This window comes from Crinia signifera, chromosome 5 (genome assembly GCF_055691185.1).
Source record: "Crinia signifera chromosome 5, ASM5569118v1, whole genome shotgun sequence".
NCBI classification, from domain to species: domain Eukaryota; kingdom Metazoa; phylum Chordata; class Amphibia; order Anura; family Myobatrachidae; genus Crinia; species Crinia signifera.
Genome location: NC_139221.1, coordinates 79,863,604 through 79,885,345, shown reverse-complemented (window position 1 = coordinate 79,885,345; position 21,742 = coordinate 79,863,604). Strand labels below are relative to the sequence as shown.

General features: G+C 44.0%; 1 protein-coding gene across 1 annotated transcript in view; it reads right to left on the bottom strand.

The window, feature by feature from the left end:
• The window catches only part of SLC35D4 (solute carrier family 35 member D4), a 121,886-nt gene that overhangs the window by 78,563 nt on the left and 21,581 nt on the right, over positions 1-21,742 (bottom strand). The window contains 5 exon segments of the mRNA XM_083187522.1: positions 2,265-2,325; positions 2,951-3,002; positions 7,644-7,669; positions 11,328-11,405; positions 14,421-14,502. Of these exon segments, the coding sequence (XP_083043648.1) occupies positions 2,265-2,325; positions 2,951-3,002; positions 7,644-7,669; positions 11,328-11,405; positions 14,421-14,502 (299 nt within the window).

Genomic DNA, 21,742 nt, shown 5'->3' with positions numbered 1-21,742 from the left:
TAACTATTACAAAGTAGCCAAGAAACACACTACATGACATGGCATGGAATGGGGCCAGCGTATCATATAAAGGTCTCCTTCCTGTCAGTACCCTTTTTTGGTCACTGCAATGATATTAACCACATTATGTGACTGGCACATGAAATGATCATTCTTACAGCGATCACAACTTGGAAACAACTCTGGTTTCTACAGATTATATTCCTTATTACTGCAGTAACTTGTTCCATCCAGTATGCGGCCATTAGTTCAACAGTGTTTAGGTTGACTGTGAAAAGATCGTCACAAGTAAAACGTCGTCATGAGTTTCTCGTGTTTTTTTGTTTTTTAAACCAATTTGTTCATATTTCACCATCCCAGTGTCTGAAGCATGGTGAGTGCAGCGGGTCATATGCGAAGGGATGCAGTACATTTATACGTGTCGATTTCAACCTATGTCAGCATAGAAACAAAAAATGGTGAAAACTCATGTCATTTCCTTTGTCAACCTTTTAACAATATCGACCGTTTGACTATTTACCAATATTGGTCAATCCTTTCCACTATCGACCTAAACACTGTCCACACCTAATGACCCATACCCTTCCAACCTCAGGTGCAGCCTGGACTGTTGCTACAGTCAGCATTATAATTAATTAGTCCTGCTTCTTTCTCCTGCAATTAACCAAACTGTGCTTGTTGCCTAGTCTTGCCATGCAATCCATGCTAGATCCCTGCTGCTTTTCAGGCTATATACAGTTTGTATGTACATATTTGTAGTTCCTGTGACCCCCGCTCCAGCTTGCTCCGGTTATCCTGCAAACCTGGTTACTGAATACTCCTTATCTGTACTTTGTGTTCCTGATATTGGATCCTGTGTTAATCAGACCTTGCTTCCAGTGTACAGGAAGATCCTGATCTGTTCCTAGATTTCCTGGCTTACAATGCAATCTTCAGAAGCATAGTGTATACCATTCATATCAGCAGACGTGGCATTCTCTAGTTTACAGCAACAATTCTCACCAGTAGCCTGAATGGCTGTTCTCCCAGTACAAACTCGCAGTTACATAGTATATACACCACCCATGGCTCTAGTCCAGGGGTGGGCAATAAGTGGCCCTCCAGCTGTTGATGAACTACACATCCCAGCATGCCTTGCACCAGTTTCAGCATGGCCAAATAGTAAAATGAAGGCAAGGCATGCTGGGATGTGTAGTTCAGCAACAGCTGGAGGGTGGCGTGTTGCCCACCCCTGCTCTAGTCTCTACACATGCCATCCTAATTTCTATAATTTGGTTACCTCTTATGTGGTCATTCTTGCTCTGGTACCCTGTTAAACAAGTGCTCCTCTATATGAGGACTCTAATATTATAGTCAATGCTATTTCCTAAAATATTTCTGGTATATTCCAGTATTCTGCATTTTCAGCTATTTTTGACACCTGAGCAAGTTAATACTGAACTTAGCTTATAATTACATTATAAAGCTGGAACAAAATCAGGATATTAATAGGTTTTAAATGATCATTAGTGCTAGACTTTATTAAGAAGCACTTTCCTCTATGCAGGTAGCAAAATCCTTGCCGACTGAACCTACAATGACCACTTTGGCTAATCAATCCTTCTGAATGTTGAAGACAACTGTCATTTTAGTTATCATCACTAAAAACTATATCTAGAGCTCATTTCCATTTAACACCCTCCCTCTCGACAAGGGACTGGGTTATATAGCACATATATACTTTCAGTATGATTCTGGGAATTAATTACAGTGATAAATATATGGAAAAGTGGAGCCTCTATGCTAATAAATACACAGCTAAAGGAACACAACCCACTCCATTTAGGGCAAGTATATCAGGTTTGGGCATTTCATGGACTTCTGGGTAATAAGGCAAAAGACAGAAGTGTGACATGTGCGACAAGTGCATGTACATGACCCATGCTGCGTGTCTTCATGCTTAATCTGCATCTCTATACTAATTCCTTTGCAAAATATGTACTGATCTAGTATGCTTGGTACACTAAATAACTGTGTTCAGCTACAGTGCAATCCAACCAATTCTCTTTCTACTCTGGTTAGAGGCTACTTGTGCTGTTCTCTGAAGGGAGTAGTATACACCACTGTAGGAAATGTTCAGTTTCTTGGCAATTTCTCACATGGAATAGCCTTCAAGCTCAAAGGAAGGCCAGGTTTATAGATTCTCTAATGAGCAAACTCGTTTTCAGCTGTGCTAACATAATTTACAAGGGTTTTCTAATCATTCATTAGCAAATACAATGTACCATTAGAACACTGGAGTGATGGTTGCTGGAAATGGGCCTCTATACACCTATGTAGATTTTCCTTTAAAAAAAGAACAGTGTCATCATTTTCCACATTAACAATGTTTAGAGCATATTTCTGATTAATTTAACATTAACATTTATTTAAAAAAAACAGTGCCTTTCTTTAAAAAATAAGGACATTTCTAAGTGACCCCAAACTTTTGAATTGTAGTGTGTATTTATATATGTATACTAGTTCAGGGTTGCCGACCTTCTTATTCTCCTCTCCGGGAGAAGCCCGGAGAGGAGAGTTTCAGTAGCTGATCAGGGGGCGGGGCTTAAGCGTGACATCACTAAGCCCCACCCCATGCTGTTAAACCAGCTAATTCAGGGATCTCCGTGGAGGGGGCGGGGCTAAAATGACGCAATTGTGTCATTTTAGCTCCGCCCCCTCCTCTGAGACCCGAGGATTGCGGCATTTTAATGCCGCGATCCAGGGGACAGCGGGGGTCCCCCCTGAATCCGGGAGGGTTGCCCACCCTTCCGGGGGGCCGGGAGGGGGACCCGATTTTCGTGAGACTCCCGGAAATTCCGGTAGGGTCGGCAACCCAGTACTGGTTCATGACTGCCTGGAGATTAAAAGTAACTGTTGCACTGTACACACAATACAGTGTGTATTACCACTAAATACATTCAAAACATACCTGGGAGTCGTGCATTGGTAGGCATCCTGCCGAGACCAGCAACAGAATTACACTGTGCAAAAGAAATCCCAAATCATCATTGTTACAGTACAAAGTAACCATGCTGACATTACATAGGGGTATGCATATAACAAGTCCTACTCTTAAGGTCCATACACGGTATTGTCCAGTGTGTATGGTGCCAGATGTTGGGGAAAATCTCTGGGATGAAATACGCTCAGTACATACACACTGAGCGGTTTTCCCCTTGCCCATCGATTTTCCCAAAAGGTGGACGACTTTCCATAGCAGGACACTATGGAAGGCCGTTCACTTCGTCGTCATCTGCTGATAATGGCAAAATGAGTGGCGGCCGGCAGCGATGATGTAGGATCGCACATCGGTGACCCGTACACACTGCTGAAAGCCGCTCAGACTACTACACTGAGCGTCTTTCAGGTGAAAGTTGACCAGCGCCTAACAAAAGAGTCTCTAAAGTGACTGTCAAATATACACTACAGCAGGGGTAGGCATTGTAATGTGGCATTACAGCTGCTGTGGAACTACATATCCCAGCAATTGCCACAGTGTTGCTGTTAACATATACTAAAACTGTTGCAAGGCATGCTGGGATGTGTAGTTCCGCAAATACTGCCTAGCCCTGAACTACAGCATCCTGCATATTGCATATCTCCCAACCTTAGCAGTTTGAGGTGCGTCCGACCCAAAAAAAGGGTGAGGCTTCAAATCCAGTGGATGGGGCATCCAATAGAATAGGGGCATGGCCTAGCGCCGCAACCCTGTTATTGTCAATTTGGGGGTGTGCTCATCGCTCCCCGTATCCCTCCTTGTACTGCACAAATGCAGACTGAGGCACTTATTCAGGTCTATTCGCAGGGCTGTGTTCGTTCGCACGGGGCCGATGCTTGTAGTTTGTGCATGTGCTAGGTGCGTGCGGCCACGGCAAACAAACGGATCGCTGGGTGCAAGCAACCAACCTTGCAGCCGGTGGGCGGGGGGTCAGTTCATTAACATATGGTCAAGCCCAGGGTTTAATGGGCATTCCCATGAGAATGCTGGGTGTTCTCATGCTAATGAGCCAATGACACAGGTGTGTGTGTGTGTGTGTGTGTGTGGGGGGGGGGGGTTTCCGGCTGAGATCACCGGATGTCAGCTGCCCCCTCACTTCCCTCAGAATGTGCATGTAGATCTAAGGCTTCTCTCAGCAACCTTAGATATGCGTGAACATTCCACATCATTCGATGGTCGCCGACCATCGAATGATGTAGGTTTTCCCCTGCAAGCTGCAAATGGATGTTTATGTAAAACATCCATTCGCAGCCAGTGTGTGCCACCATTCGCAAAGCGGGGTTTGGTTGACTCGCAAGGATGCAAATTTGCATCTGAACGAATCAACCAGAATAACTCCCTGAGGGACAGATGTATCAAGCTTCAAAAAGTGATAAAGTGGAGAGTGATAAATGACTAGTCAATCAGCTCCTACCTGTCATTTTTCAAACCCAGCCTGTAACTTGGAAGTTAGGACCTGATTGGCTGGTTATTTATCACTCTCCTCTTTATCACTTCTTGAAGCTTGATACATCTGGGCCATAGTGTTCACGGCATCTATTTAACGATCACCGGATGCTCTGCAGAAGCAGTGCAGCGGTGCTCTACAGCTCCCACAACTAATCCCCACCCGTGGGACACTGTGACCTGCGGGAGGGAATGCAGGACAGTCTGCGATTGGCAGGAGGAATGCATACTGTCCTCAGCAGTGCACCAATATAAGCTTTTCCATTAGAGGGTGACTAAATGTGGTAAACAAACTGATGAAAAGTCGAATCGTATAATTCACAGGTACTTATGTAGTTTATGTACTTCCGGGTTCTACGCTCGCCACCAGAGCCGGCCTTAGGCATAGGCAAACTAGGCAATTGCCTAGGGCATTTTGAATGCCTAGGGGCATCAGCAGCTTATGCTGATTAAAATGATATGCAGCATGCCGATATTCTGTGTGTGAGTGAGGCTGTACCTGCATATGAAATAGTGTATTCATGGAAATCACTGTAACATAGCATTCCATATGCAGGTACAGCCACAGTCGCACACAGAATATAGGAATGCCGCATATCATTTTAATCATTGGAAGCTCCTTGTGTGTGCTGGTCATAACAATGCAAATAAGATGAATTTTCAGCAAAAAAGGCACCCAATGTTCGCAGAACTGGCCAGGAGCTGCATGGCCTATTGAGGCAAGATGTATGAGGAAACATCTGTATCCAAGCAGAGGCAGAGGTCACAGTGTTAGTGGCTGTGCGAGTGCTGTCTATGGGTGGGTTGGTTGTGCAATAGTGTTCGGCATATGTGTAAGGGGCATTATGTGTGTCATGTATAAACGCATTATTAAAGGTTGGCATAATGTGTAAGGGGCATTATGGTTATAAGGACATTAATAATGTGTGTCATGTGTAAGGGGCATTACTGTGTGGTATTATCAGGGGTGCCGAGAGAAAGGGGTAGGGGGTACAAATTACCCAGGCCAAAGTCTGATGGAAGGGCCCAGTGGGGGCTCCGGGCCCCCTCCCCTTAAGTGACAGCAGCAGCTGCAGCTCTTCTCCTCTGCCCAGCATACAATGCTTTGTGCTGGGTTGCAGTGTGGCCATGCTTAAAATACAATATTTTCTCCGGATTTTTTTCTAAGGGTATAATGTGAATAATGTGAGGAATAATGTACATAAGGTAAAGTGGTACAACTGTGTGTTATAACGTGAATAAGGGACACCATCACATGATGTAATGTTAATAAAGTTGAACTACTGTGTGGCAGAATTTGAATTGGGGGTACTATTGTGTGGCCATGCCCCTTCCCAGCAAGAACACACCCCTGTTTGCGCACCAAATGTGTGCGCTGTTTCTATTTAAACTATTGCGGGTAGGGGCACCAAAATGATGACTGCTATGATGAGGGTTGATGGTGCTGGGAAAGGGGAGTAGGGTCAGAGGCGGAACTAGTGGCGGTGCTAGGGGGCACCAGCCAAAATCTTGCCTAGGGTGTCATTTAGGCTAGGGCCGGCTCTGCTCGCCACAAACTATGTTAAAAAAAGTGCTGGCGCCGTGAAAGTACCAATTTACCTTCCGAAGACATAATATTAGATATTTTACATGATATGCAAACATGATCACTTTCTACCTGCAACTTGTTCCCTCTTATTAGCCACTTATGATATAATATAGCCCTTACAGTGACCTTCATAGATATTACAGACAGGAAGTATTTTCCTCTTTGAAACCTTTATCTCAAATATTTGTAGTACTTCTTATCTGATATTTTGTATATACAAAGTGTGAAAACTATTTGTAGAGGTTATATATCAAGCAGACAGCATTTAACATTGAATGGTCCTTTAAATGGATTTGGGTTTTTACCAGTAAAAAAAAAAAAATCAACAAATTTAAAAGACATTGACGCAATGCCTAGCAAACCCTGCAGAGATTAGTGCCCATCCTCGTTCCTTCTATAAGCAGGATTAATGGCTAGGTTTCAAGGAACACATGCTTCTTGTAGCTGGTGTTTAATTTGCTGCTTGAAAAATAATAAGGTTTTCTGCATCAATCAATGATAAAGAGGGGCTGAGAATAGCTGTCTGCAAGATCCTTCTTGCAGACTGAAACACAGGATTTTCTTGGGGTATATAACCTGCTGTTTTGCATTTGCACAGCTTTTTACTCAAATGTAGTTCTGGTTCACCTATTCACTCACAGCCCTCCATTCCCTCACAGGCAATCCCCTCCTATCTATTTTCCCATCCATTTCATCCCCCTCCTCTTCCCCCCTTTTTACAGATGAAAACCCCTGGGTCCTCGATCTCTATACCCTTTTTATACTGCATCCTCGACCCGGGTTATTGCAGGGCTGATGACGTACTGTATCAACCCAGGTCGAGGTGTGGTGTGAAAGCACATATAACCCGTGTTGCTGTGCAGTATGAACGGGTAACCGTTCACACTATTCAGGACACGCATCATTGGGGGCGGAGGAGAGCGGTGGTAAAGTCATCATGGGGCGGGAGAGGTGGCAGCGCTTGGAGCGAACGCTGACTCCTCCCTATTGTGTTGCTCGACCCGGGTTACCCGTTTACACTGCCTAGCAACCCAGGTCCGACCCGGGTACAGCCCTTCTTTTTACCCGGTTCAGAATGCCAGGTTGCTGGACCCGGGTTTTTCCTTTTGGCACTTTCACACCATATGGAGAACCTGGTTATTTGTGTGGTGTGAAAGGGGTATTTGGAAGAGGCAGCAGTTGGAGACATAGTCAGCTCCAAGCGCTGTCCCCTTCTTCACCCCCCAATGAAGTGCTGCCGATTCGCCCCCAACTGATGTGGGTGCTAAAAACATGCCAGGTCGCTCCCGGGACGAAAATGTATCCAAACCCAGGATGTGACCCAGCATTTGCCATGTGAAAGGGGTATTCGATAGTTATGCAGTCATTTTCAACATTGTTTTGGTTATTAAATTTTTTTTTAACTACTTTCATATTGGGGGTCTTCCCAAGCATATCTGTTTTAGGATTTTGAAAATAAACATATAAAAAGCTTTTAATTGGATCTTTTAGTAAACTTTTCAAATCCATTTAACCAAACATTTTACATTCAAGATCATTTTTAGAGAAATAAAGTCACATTCCTGACATTTAAATGAGCAATAAAGTTACCTGAACGTTCTTGTTTGAGAACTTTGCTAAAAGAAAACAAAAACAAAGACATTCTTAATTAGATTTCACAGCCAACAGAATATGTCCCATCAAGAGCAAAATCATTCAGATGGCAAAGTTGCTGACTGTTTTGAAATGTTTTGTGGTAGGAGTGTTACCCTAAATAAGTAGTGGACCGACCTTGGCACACAGCATCTTTCCTTCTGAGAATTCCACTGGTCTGTCACAGCTGAGGGCTGTGAACAGTGGCCCGAAGATGTTGGCTACCAGCTAGGGTGACCAACTCATCCCTTTAATCCGGGACACATATTAATTACACAGGTTCTGTGGCTGGCTTTCACCTGGTTTTAAACTGCCACACCTCAAGACTCAATTTCACCTGGTTTTAAACTGCCACAGAACCTGTGTAATTAATATGTGTCCCGGATTAAAGGGATGAGTTGGTCACCATTGGTCAGCATTGCTCCTAAAACCAGCACCTCCAGCATTGACCCCATAAGGGGATTAGGCTCTAAGACTTAGAGTAAAACACTAGGCTAGAAAAAAAAACTAAAACCTATAAAGTCTTTGTGCCTGCCCCTGCGGGCAATAACAAATACCTGGAGAGCTAAGCGAAGGGGAGGGCATATAAGCAATGGGGAGTTTTCAGCAAAATAATTATTTTAGTGTCTTCTCTTCAGCCTCTTCCTCATATACCAGCTTCAGTGGATCCCAGATGGGACTAAAGAGGACGCTGATTTAACACACAGTCACACATAAGATGGCCTTTTCACAATTGACAATATTTACAATCCTTACCAATTATCATTTACAGAGAAATATACCCAAGCTTATTATTGGAACATTTTAGTCAAAATAATTAGAATTCACTGTGAAAATAACAGAGGGTATACATGAGTATCCTAGCACATGTTGGAAGAAAATGTGGGCAAATCCATTGCATCAAGGTGAACCCCATTAGTTGGGTCCCATCCATCCCCCAAAGTAACGTATTAAAATAATTTATCAAGGACTTGCCTACAATATAGCATTGTTGTCTAGAATCTGTATAAAGCAATACAGGGACACCGTACACTTAAAATAGCACTTTGCTCCACAGCAACAATTGTAACTCAAACAGAACCCCCCCTCAACACACACAGAAGGGACCCACAGCAGCTGAACCTGTAGCACCTATATAGTTGAACCTTTGTTGATGGCTACACCATTTACTAAGTAAGTAAATCCTTTGAGTGTTAGGTGGACAATTACCAGCGAAAAAGCATCCAGAGTATTTTCTGGATGTTTCCTCAGTTTTGGCCTCAGTGTGTATGTGTGTGTGTGTGTGTGTGTGTGTGTGTTGCCAAGAGGATCCTCATTCCTGAAGCTACATATTTTTAACTAGTAAGCCTGCTGGAAGCAAATGCTTTGAAAGCTAGTCTACTACCTTGTGATTGCCTCATGCATGTACATGTGTGAGAGAGAAATATGTAGTGTCACTCACTGCCAACAGATGGCAGTTTTTCAGAAACACACAAACGGACACTAGACCTATCTATAGATGATAGTAGGAATGAATCGGGCCAGGGAATCTATCTTCAACACATTCGCCCACATGGCCCCAGCTCAGAGCTAAGTAGGGAAGAAAATTTTCATAGCAGGATTACAGGAATCACAGTGAGTGCTGCCCAGGACCTCTTGCCCACCACGCTTTTGTGCCCTGACGCTCCTGCACGGAGGCTGTCCATCAGCAGTACAGCTTGCACAGCCAGACCCGCAAGCAATGCCAGCCGAGGGATCCTCTGCAGACATTAAAGCCCCAACATTTATATACGGAGAGCATACAGCGGCAACTGGCATGATCCTCCCGAAGCACGGAGTGACATACTGTGGTCAGCAGCCCCCCGCCAGCTTACTAAAACGGGGAGCAGCAAACCACTGCCATAGACAGTTTGGACCGGGACCCAATCTATAATATTAGCACACTTCCAAATTTGCAGCCATACTCAGGTACGGCCTATGATACACCAAACTAGCATTTAAGCGTGCACTTTTAAAGATTCAACAAATTACCTGCTAATCATCTCCCTGGACTCAATTCTCACAACAGTAATGATATGACCCATTAAAGTGGTATTGTGCATATCAGCATTTAAATTTCTTTTATTTTAAAACCCTGGGAGGTTGTTTTGTCGGTACTTGTGTATTAGCTACATTTTCAGCGTAGGTTAAGCTACGTTGTCAGCATAGGCCAACGTCTGACTAGCGTAGTCAGCGTAGTGTCCCCGTGGCAGCCCTGCGTAGTCAGCGTAGTGTCCCCGTCAGGCAGCGTAGCCTCCGTACTGTCCCTGCGAGCTTCAGCTCTGTCCCCGGCGTCCCTGGCAAGCCTAGTGAGCGCCTCTCACACATTGCTGGTAACCGCTAGATCCCCTGCACTGGCGGACACCGGCGGAGAGGCGATCATGCGGCACCGGCGGAGAGGCGCTCCATCTGCTTGAGATGCACGAGTGTCTCAGACGCTTGTGCATCTCATTAATTCTTGCGGCAGTGTCCGCTTCAGGGAGACAGGGTTAGGGGTTCGGTAGCATGTGCGTCTCGTGCACAAAGGGGGGGTGCGGGCACAAGTACGTCTCATGCACAATAAAGGAGGCATTTGCCAATGCTCCATTTTACATACTGGCAAATGCTAAGTAATACGTGTGCGCTCGCCATGCTTCAGGCTTGGTGGCTCGCTGTGCTCACCACACTTTATAAAATCAACTCCATGACGACATGGATAGTGGGGGTATGAATAGGTCGGGAGGATGCGTAACGCATCCGCTCGACATGCTTTGGGCTGGTGTGGATAGTGGAGGTATTTCAGGAACACATTCACACTTGTCAGGTCATCCATCTTAAACAATAATGATGACATGTGCTAACTACGTAAGCTTCGGTTAACTAGCCGTTAACCTACTGACTACGCTGGCTGCGGAAACACAACGCTGGTACTGACAGGGATGCTGACTACGATAACTATGCTGGCCAGGGGAACACTACGCTGATTCTGGCAGGGACGCGGAATATGCTGGCCGCGGGAACACTGATTCTGACAGGGACACTATGCTGACTACGTAACGGGCGCGGTGATAATACACAGGTTTTGTCATTTATTTTATTTACGGTATATGATTTATTGTGTATATTATTTATTGTGTTAAATAAATAGTATTTTTTATATTATTACCAATTGTTTCTCATGTATATCTTATGAATTTTCCTATCTGTCTTTTTGGAGGTTGGCATTCCTCCCTCGTAGTGGCTGCTGGAGGTATACATCACACAACCACAGATCCTAGCACTTTAAGACATTTTTGCCAGAATACCATGAAGGATGATGTATGAGAAGGACCGGTTGACTTCTTTGGTTAGGATAGTATAGGAGGAAGGGATACATGTCAGAGGGACAGAGTCATGACAAGAGGATCGGAATCCTGTGTAAACAAAGTAAAAAGTAGCTTGGCTCAATGAAAGCATGTAATCATTATTTAAGGCTTTGATAAAAAAGACATACCTCCTCAAATTCTACTTCATGCAAGTTATCAGTGGCATGCAGAATAAGTTAAATAGAACACTTGAATATACTTGTACGGAGACTCATTCTATACTTAAGCCATGTTAAATGACATTTAGCAAAACAATTAGTAAAAAACAAGAAATACCCACCTCTCTAAACAAAAGCCTCTGGATTCCATACGTCACAACCTCGGCTGCACTGTGCATGGTGAGGAACACAGGAATAGGCTGCAGAGAAAGACATAAAAAATATTAGAAAAATAATATACTGCAGCTTTAGTTTTTATAACACATTGCATTTGTTTAAGCAATTTATCTGGATTTTCCAGCTTAAGGGGGTATTCAATATGGGATCACGGCTGTCGATCCCCGCCACCAGCCATGATCAAGGCCGGTTTGCAGTCAGATCGATCACAAAAAGACAGGCGGGATTCAATGTCCTGCCTGCCGCTCAGCGCAAAGGGGGCATGGCCGTGTAAACAGGCGTGGATTGTCGATCTGCGGCCCGGATAATGACAATCCATGGCAGTTATCGGCAGTACGGGCCCGACAGCTTCTGGGGGGTATTCAATCTCGGATCACGGCTGTCGATCCCCGCCGACAGCCGTGATCCTGGCCCGTTTGCGGCCAGATCGACCGCAAAACGACAGACGGGATTCAATGTCCCGCCTCCCGATGGGCGCAAAGGGGGCATAGCCGCAGAAACGGTCGTGGATTGTCGATCTGCGGTCCGGATAACGACAATCCACGGCCGTTATCGGCAGAACGGGCTCGGCAGATTCTGAAGTCGGGCCCGTTCTGCCGCCTGTCGTTAATGACAGCATTGAATAGGGAGCCGCCGCTATTTCCCACGTCGGAAATAGCGGCAGCAGATTGCATACCCCCCCTTAGTGTCCATAATAAACAGAGTAACAATAGGGAACAAGACCCCCCTACTCTTCTACAACTTCATCACTGCCATTACTCTGGCCACCTGGGAGTCTGATCTAGGTGGGGTTCTGGAGTCAGAAAATTGGGCAAAAAAGTCAGATCAAATGTCACACCACATTCTTTTCTGCCCCATGCCCTTTTTTAATGGATGTAGATGCTTTTTGTCAATGCTCTTCCTTCTAGCTTTTCTTGGAATATTAGATTTCTTTTTAGATTACATTTTGCTTATTTTTATTACTACTATGCTTGCATCAAGCTACTAATATTTACCCCTGCCAGGTTTAAAGCATACATCTGTCAAACATTAAATTCTTCAGTACATGTGCAAGCTTTTGTCTACATATATCTCACACATGTTCTTCAAAAACCAAAACTTTAATAAAACATTTAAAAAAGAAAAGCTGCTGACTTGCATGCAAGAAGCCTATCAGAAGGCTTCAGACAGTCACATGATCATATTATTTGAAGGACACCTAATCAAAAAATAAATCAGACAGTAAAAGATGTGCTAGTTAAATGTAAAATATGTTTTGCCATAAAAATCACCAATATAGATGCATCTTCATACATCATTGCTGCATGTACACCATAATGAGTATCTTGGCGCACCAGGTCCCGTGAGACTACGTCATCTTCAAAGTGAAGGGGAAAGCCTGGGAGTCTCAATGTGATACTTTATACCACTTCTAAGGAGGGTATTCAAACCCGGGTCACGACTGTTGGGACGTCGCAACAGTTGTGACCCTGGCCCATTCCCAGCCCATTCGCCTATCGGCAGATGGGATTCAATGTCCCACCTGCTGATCGCCGAAAAGGGGGAGTGGCCACATAAACGGCAGTGGACTGTTGCGATACGGCCATGATCACGACAATCCACAGCCGCAAAACAGGCCCGAAAGCTCTTAAAGTCGGGTCTGTTCTGCCAAGTTACCTCTTCAATTGTGTCGGGAAAGACAGCATTGAATAGGCGCCCGCTGTTATTTCCACCGTCGGAAATTGCAGTGGAGATTAAATGGCCCCCTAAGTATTAGTATTAGGAATATAAAGTGCTAAATTTCTAATGTGAAAATAAAGTAATCTGTGTAAAAATAAAAAAGATGAGAAACAGAGAACATTGATGGCAGATAAGAACCACTTGGCCCATCAAATATGCCTAATGCCCATAAGCGTTAATTGCACAAAGCATCATTATGCTTAATGGAACTATTCAATTGAATTAATGTTTAAAACAATCCCTAATAACCAGCGGGTTACAGGCGGCACGACCCTGTTGATATGGGAGTAGATGAACTTTCATGGATTCTGTGTGTTACCACCTATTAACCCGTCTCAACACCCGTTAACACAGTCATTTAACTTGCGTTAACAAGGCTGTTGGGTAATTATGGGAGTTGATAAAGCCATGGGCGTTCAAGCCCAAGACAACTTTCCTTTTTCACCCACAATAAATTTACGTGTAAGTGAATTCCCCTTTAGTGTGCTATACTGTACTTTGTGAAGAAACAATGGTAAGTACAGTACTTAGGCCCTTATTCTAGTTCACTCGCAAAGGCAAATTCCTTCCCAAATGTTCAAAACCATGTGCACTGCAAGGGGGGGGGGGGGATGTAAAATGCGCAGAGATAGACTTGGAAGGAGTTATTTTGTTTCTGTGCTGGGAAAATACTGACTGCTTTATTTTTACACTGCAATATAGAACCCCACCCAAATCTAATTCACTCTGCACAAGTTACATCTGCCCCACCTGCAGTGTACATGGTTTTGTCCATTTGAGAAGGAATTTGCCTCTGCGAGTGAACCAGAATAAGGGCCTTAGTATACTTCTAGCGAATGCAAAAAGGTTCAAAAAGTATAGGTGTAGGAGAACTAAGTACATTTAGCCTGTTAAGAAAAATGTACAGAACGTTTCTGTATTTCTGAAAACATTTTATATTTCTACACACTAATGGTAAGGGAATGTAAAAATGTTAGGATTAAAGATATAAGATAAGTGTACAACTTACGTCAAGACAGATAAATGATATACAATGAGATGCCATTCTCTGTGTATCTTAGAGAACGTAGTACACAAATGCAAACATGCATATTGTTTGCAGGTGTTCAAATAATTCAGAGTAAACATTAGAGACACAGTCTTAAAGAATCCAAAAACATGAATTCAGTATCTCGTCATAATACTAGCGTAACATACCAGTGCTCTGATTTCTCCATTAGAATAAAAAGGCAAAAAAGGTGTACAAGATGATTACAGTAAAAAAGCCTTAAACACTAGTAACTAGGGATAAAAACATAGAACAGCTGTGTATTACCTACCAGCCTTGACAAGGCCCTGGAACCTGCATAAATAATGCCCACAAAGAGAGCTGATGCTGGAAGCCATGACACAATCTCAGCTCTGAAAAACAAGTTATTAAAAGGTCATTATAAAGTCTAATATGTTAAACTGTAAAGTAGATTTTAATTATATCTCATCTATTTCTTAGACAATGATAGATCATATGAAAGAAATATCCCTTTTTTTACTTTACATTTCGAAAATATAGTATTTTAGGACACATCCACAAAGTAATATATCATATGAAATCAAAATATTTGAAAACAGTGATAAACATGAAGAAATTATCTTATTTCAACAACGTATTTACAATGTAATATTATTGTCCAGGATTTATTTTTTAGCTTCAGTAGAACTTCCATTTGTGTCCTGGGAGATATTAGTAGCACCAGATATGACTGCATTAGTATTATCATTATTTATATGGCGTCACAAGGGTTCTGCAACGCCTAACAATACATAAATGAGCAAATCAATGAAATAATTACAGGGAAAGAGTGAGAAAACCCTGTGGAGCGAAACGCGTCAATGGTTTCTATATTGATCCAGCCGCTGTGCAGAACTTGTGCCTTCCAGCCGCAGCTCGACCACCCATCGAACAGCCACCAATCATGCAATAGATAGAGGGAGAATCAATCCAAGCGGGGAGATGAAATCCAACCCTGTGGATCGCAATAACACCAGGGCAGATGTAAGCCATCCACCTGCCGCTCAACATAGTCACAGCACCAGCTCACCACCGCAAAGCAACCGCTGTGCCGCCACGAGCACTCACATCTGGTCCAGGACCGAGCCTCCAATCGGAAGCAGTCGCTGAGCAACACCCGCTAACATAGCTGACCAGAGCGAGACAGGGTTCCCACACCTTTTCATTGGCACTTCAACAACTAAAAGGTATCGAGACTCTCAATATTTGAGCAATTTATTTTATTGGAAGGTTGCACATTAAAATACAGCGATTAATTCGCTACCAAGTATTTTCAAGTAACATCTATTAACAGCCGCTGGATAAATAATCAGAACTGCATCTAAACCATCGGTACTCTTTACCTAGAAGGGCGGCCATCGCATGCACTAAAAAAATCGCATGCGATGCGACCGACGCGATGACCGCGATTTCCCATAGGGAACAATGTTAAATGTCCCAATTGACCCGATTTTCCATAGGGAACAATGTTAAATGGCCCACAGAGGCCAAATAGGCACCCTGAAGTGTGAAATGGCCCCCCCAATTGTTAACGCCACCCCACGATCAACGTCAACCCGAAGCGTGGCGAGCGCTGCGAGCCCACGAGGGGCGGCGGTACGGGTCCTCCGACCTTTTCATACCCCCACTATCCACGTCGGCATGGAGTTGAGAATAGAAAGTGTGGCGAGCGCAGCGAGCCTACCGAGCCCGAAGCGTGGCGAGCGCAGCGAGCCCCGCGAGGGGACGCGGACACCTTTACAGGTATCCGCGTCACCTTTACAGGTATCCGCGTCCCCTCGCGGGCTTCACAGGTGTCCGCTGCGCTCGCCACACTTTCTATTCTCAACTCCACGCCGACGTGGATAGTGGGGGTATGAAAAGGTCGTAGGACGTGTACCGCTGCGCTCCCCACGCTTTGGGTTGACGTCGATCGTGGGGTGGCGTTAACAATTGGGGGGGGCCATTTCACACTTCAGGGTGCCTATTTGGCCTCTGTGGGCCATTTAACATTGTTCCCTATGGAAAATCGGGTCAATTGGGACATTTAACATTGTTCCCTATGGGAAAATCGGGTCAATTGGGACATTTAACATTGTTCCCTATGGGAAATCGTGGTCATCGCGTTGGTCGCGTCGCATGCGATGCGACCGACGTGATTTTTTTTTCCTTACGATGCCCACGATCAAAATCGTGGGCGCCCTTCTAGGTAAAGAGTACCAAACCATCATTCCGGCAGCAAAATTAAGGATACCAAAATATATTCGTAAAATAATTATTAATCACGTCTACATCGTTCTGCCAAGTGGATTCATCAATTGGTCATTTTTATTGAACTGTTTTTTCTCTATATATATTGTATTTGGAACTTTCATTTTTCCTTACAGGTGGCCACTTGTGTAAAATATATGTACATTTTATACTGATATATTTTAGCGAATGTGTGGTTTGTATGACATTATATAAATATTTCTTGTAGTAATAAAATTTCTAATTAAGAAGAGCAGTGACTTAAATTAGTTATTTAAATAATACTCTGAATCAGGTCCACTGTTATTATCACTGGTATATAAATAGTGTGGCATGATGGAATGTAGGTCAGTCTGAAGACAAAAAACACACCTACAGTAGGTATGAGAATCACCTCATTCACGCAAATGGTTTTACATTATGTGAATGTGAATCCTGCTGTACAATATGATTTCACGCTGAAATGCCCACAGAGCCAAATGTTCTTGCACAGAGCCGGCCCTAGCCTAAATGACACCCTAGGCAAGATTTTTGCTGGTGCCCCCTAGCACCGCCACTATTTCCGCCTCTGACCCTGCTCCCCTTTCTGAGCACCATCAACCCTCATCATAGCAGTCATCATTTTGGTGCACCTACCCGCAATTTTTTAAATAGAAACAGTGCACACATTCGGTGCGCGGCCCAAACACGGGTGTGTACCTGCTGGGAAGGGGCATGGCCACACAATAGTACCCCTAATTCAAATTATGCCACACAGTAGTGCCACTTTATTCACATTATATCATGCGATGGTGTCCCTTATTCACTTTACATCACACAGTAGTACCACTTTACCTTATGTACATTACTCCTCACATTATTCACATTATACCATTAGAAAAAAATCCTGAGAAAATATTGTATTTTAAGCACCTCCATGGCCACACTGCAACCCAGCACAAAGCAGTGTGTGCTGGGCAGAGAAGAAGAGCTGCAGCTGCTGCTGTCACTTAAGGGGAGGGGGCCCGGGGTCCCCACTGGGCCCTTCCATCAGACTTTAGCCTGGGTAATTTGTACCCCCTACCCCTTTCTCTCGGCACCCCTTTTAATACCACACAGTAATGCCCCTTACACATGACACACATGATAAATGTCCTTATAACCATAATGCCCCTTACACATTATGCCAACCTTTATTAATGCCCTTCATACACATAATGACACACATAATGCCCCTTACACATATGTTGCACATTGTTAATGCCCTTATACACATGACACACATAATGCCTGTTACACATATGTCGCACATTATTAATGCATTTATACATGACACACATAATGCCCTTTACACATATGCCGAACACTATTGCACAACCAACCCACCCGCAGACAGCACCCAAACAGCCGCTAACACTGTGACCTCTGCCTCTGCTTGGATACAGATGTTTCCTCATACATCTTGCCTCAATAGGCGATGCAGCTCCTGGCTAGTTCTGCTAACGTTCGGTGCCTTTTTTGATGAAAATTCGTCTTATTTGCATTGTTATGTGACCAGGAAACACAATGATTAAAATGATATGCAGCATGCCTATATTCTGTGTGCGACTGTGGCTGTACCTGCATACGGAATGCTATGTTACAGTAATTTCCATGAATACACTATTTCATATGCAGATACAGCATCACTCACACACAGAATACAGGCATGCTGCATATCATTTTAATCAGCAGAAGCTGCTGATGCCCCTAGGCATTCCAAATGCCCTAGGCAATTGCCTAGTTTGCCTATGCCTAAGGCCGGCTCTGTTCTTGCAGTTCCACAAGTCAACAATTCCTAAATTAATAATGCAAAGCTGTATAATCACAGCAGATGCCCATCCATATTCTAAATGAAGGATTCAGAAATAGGGGGGGGACTTTGCTTTATATTTTACGTATCATATTCGCAACAAAACATAGCCTTCCTCAAAACGGTAATGGGGCTATGGACTACAGAACATATATTTTGGAGTAGAGGCCCTTTTTATGTAACAGTGTTTTTCTGCAGCTTTGTGTACCTACATACTGAATGGCTTTCAAATATGAAATCACAACATACCATTGTTCTGAGGCACATCAATCAGTGTGTTGCACTGTTACATGCTGCCCCCTGCTGGCACGAATCAGTTCATCAACACAATATACCGCCACTCATGGTGTGAATAACAAAAACATTGGAAAACACGCACATAGAGGCACATAAATAGAAATACAAAAACACACGCTGTATTATATAGGGCATGCTGCTTTAGGTCCTGTCTGCAGTTCAATCACTTTTTAGCAATTCATGCAAGCCAGAATAAAAATATATATTGTGTTATCAAGAATCACAATACATGTCTAAAGGTCCACATCCACGTGCAATTTGGGCCTTTTTCATCTGATTCCAAGGCATAGGCCAAGGAATCGGATGAAAAGGGCTCAAATCGCATGTGTTTAACCTCCGATACCTATCTGATGCGCGGTCCTGTGCTCAAGGGATCGGAGCAGGGGGTAGTCACAGCTGCACCAACGATCCATGGGATCCTGCAGTGGGGAATGGGACCGCATGCAATAGGTCACGTGACCTTGCCGGGTGGCTCAAGGGAGGTCGACTGCAACTTCTCCCCTCGGAGAAGGCGCATTAGTGGATGGGGGGGGGGGGGGGGGGGTTTAACTATTCTGAAACCAATTATCTGCATTTAATTTTGAAAGGTGACAATTTTATTCAAACACTCAAAAGGTATTAAATGAGCCTGCTAAAATGAGGTTCAGTAAAAATCCAGAATCACACCAGTGCCCTCAAGCACAATTTAACAAGACTAAAAAAAGGGAGAGGTGTGCATCAATATCCATTTCTTGTTACCATTCATCCTTTATAGCAATTAGCTTACCGTATATACTCGAGTATAAGTCGACACGATTATAAGCCGAGGCACCTAATTTTACAACAAAACACTGGGAAAACTTATTGACTCAAGTGGGACCCTCACTTGAGTATAAGCCTAGGGGGAATTTTTCAGCATAAAAAATTATCTGAAAAAGTAGGCGTATACTCGAGTATATACAGTATTTCTCTTAAGGCCCCCATACACTAGTAAGTAGCCGATTCCGACGGATCAGGCCCATAAATCGGACCAATTCTCATGTATTTGATAAATCTTATGTGCAGGCCGTGGGACGAATAGAGGTGGCGGCCGGGGACGCTGCAAGCTGGCAAGGGGACCAAGGAGGCGGGCATGGGAAGCCTTTTAAAAAAGCCTTTAAAAAAACATATGGGCAGCCAGTGATTTGCTGAGAGCTCTCTTCCAGCCAATCGCTGCTTGGCTGAAAGAGCTTTCAGCCAATCAGTGGCTTCCCATTCATTTGTATGGGATTGTTGTTTTTTTTTCATGCAGCTTGCCTTCCGGCTCCTGACTCCACCGTCGACTATTTTTTTTGTATATTCTGTTTTTATTGAAATTAACAGAAAGTTAACAATGTATTCATGCAGTATAAGAATACGGTTATTTCTCCCTCTCGACGCAGCGAGAAGACAAAGTAACATCAGTTTACATTCATGAATAAGTGAAGGGTCTGCAAACTCTTCCAATGGTTGCTAAATAGACACTGTAAACCTGAGACATCGAAAGAGGGAAAGGAAGGCTAGAAAAGAAAGTGCATGAGAGAGCCGCTTCCATGCTATAGATCTTTCTGTTGGTAACTTATATAACAGGAAAAGAGGGGTGGGAAGAGAAGCAGGGGGGGGAACGGAGAAAAAGGGGGGGTAGGTGAGGGGGATGGTGAGTGGGGGGGGGGGGGATCTGACCTCTCCCGGGTGACCCAAAATGGTTACTTATAGGTATTAATAATATTAGTGAGTCTCTACTAAGATAGTTGCTGGAGTGCGTGATCTTTATAATTTTGTGTTGTTTTATAGTCCAGCCATGGAAGCCAGGTGGCCGCAAATTCAGTGTGTTTATCAACTGCAGATAAGAGAATGTCCTCCATGGACATGTAGTACTCGATTCTACTAAACCAAGATCTCCGTGTAGGGGGGATTGTAGATTTCCATAAGATTGGTACGCATGCTCTCGCCGCGTTGCTCAGGTGCTTAAGCAAGGATGTTTTATATGAGGAGATCGGGATAGCAGAAAGGTTTAGTAACCAGAAGGCTGGACTGCTAGGGAGGGGCGAGTGTAGAATTTTTTGCGATGTCTCGACGACATCCGTCCAGAAGCCCGTGACAAGCGGGCAGTCCCACCATATGTGGATGAAGGTGCCTGTGGCCTGCCTACATCTCCAGCAAATATCAGAGATGCTTGGGTTCATCTTATGTAATAGAGATGGGTGTCTATACCAGCGCATTATGATTTTATATTGCGTTTCTCTAATTTGAATGCAGGTTGAGCTAGTGTGAGCTTTCAGAAAGATGCTTTCCCACTCTCTATCGGAGATGGTGAGACCTAGATCCCGATCCCAAGCCCGTGTGAATGATGTCGGTATGTTGGTATTTGAGTTGTGGAGAATTTTATATAATTGTGAAATTGTGTTGGTAGGACTACTCGCAGCAACGCATAGCCTTTCAAATGCGGTTAATTCTCTAGTGGAGGGGGGTAGTCTGGAGCCTGTTTGTAAGTAGTGCCGAACTTGGAGGTATTTCCAAAAATCTTTGGTTGGGACCTCCCATTTAGTTTGGATCTCTGAGAATGCACGGATGCCTGAGTTACTCACCATCTGGCCCACCCTAAACAGTCCCTCCAGAGCCCATTGAGAGAAGTCAGAAATGTTTAACCCTGGTTGGAATTCCGGGTTGTAGATGAAAGAAGTCAGTGGGCCGAATTCTGAGGAGATGAGAGGGTTTCTCCTTAAAGATTTCCAGATTGCAAGTGTGGTTGGAATAGTTGGGTGGGAGGGTGGGGGTCTGTTCAGTTTAGGGAGCCATGGGAAGATCTCAGGGTACTGTTGAACACATATTCCCTCGAGCTCTACCCACTGTTTGGAGGTCCTGCTTCTCGTCCAGTCTAGGACTCTATTTAAATGGATAGCATAGTAGTAGTCTTTAATATCTGGTAGTTTGAAGCCGCCTGTCTGGGTGTTTCTCGACAGTACTTCACGTTTTATTCTTGGCGTTTTACGCAGCCAAATAAATTGCTGCGTTAGTTTTTTTATGGTTCTAAACCACTCTTCCAGGATTGAGATGGGTAGTGTTTGGAGGACATAAAGCAGTTTTGGAAGGGAGTTCATTTTGATGATGTTCATTCTACCTAACCATGATAATTGTTTATTTTGCCAGTTATTATAATCTAAACGGAGGGATTTGAGAAGAGGGTGATAGTTTAGTGAATACAGTCGGGCGAGGTCACTGGGTAGTTTGATCCCCAG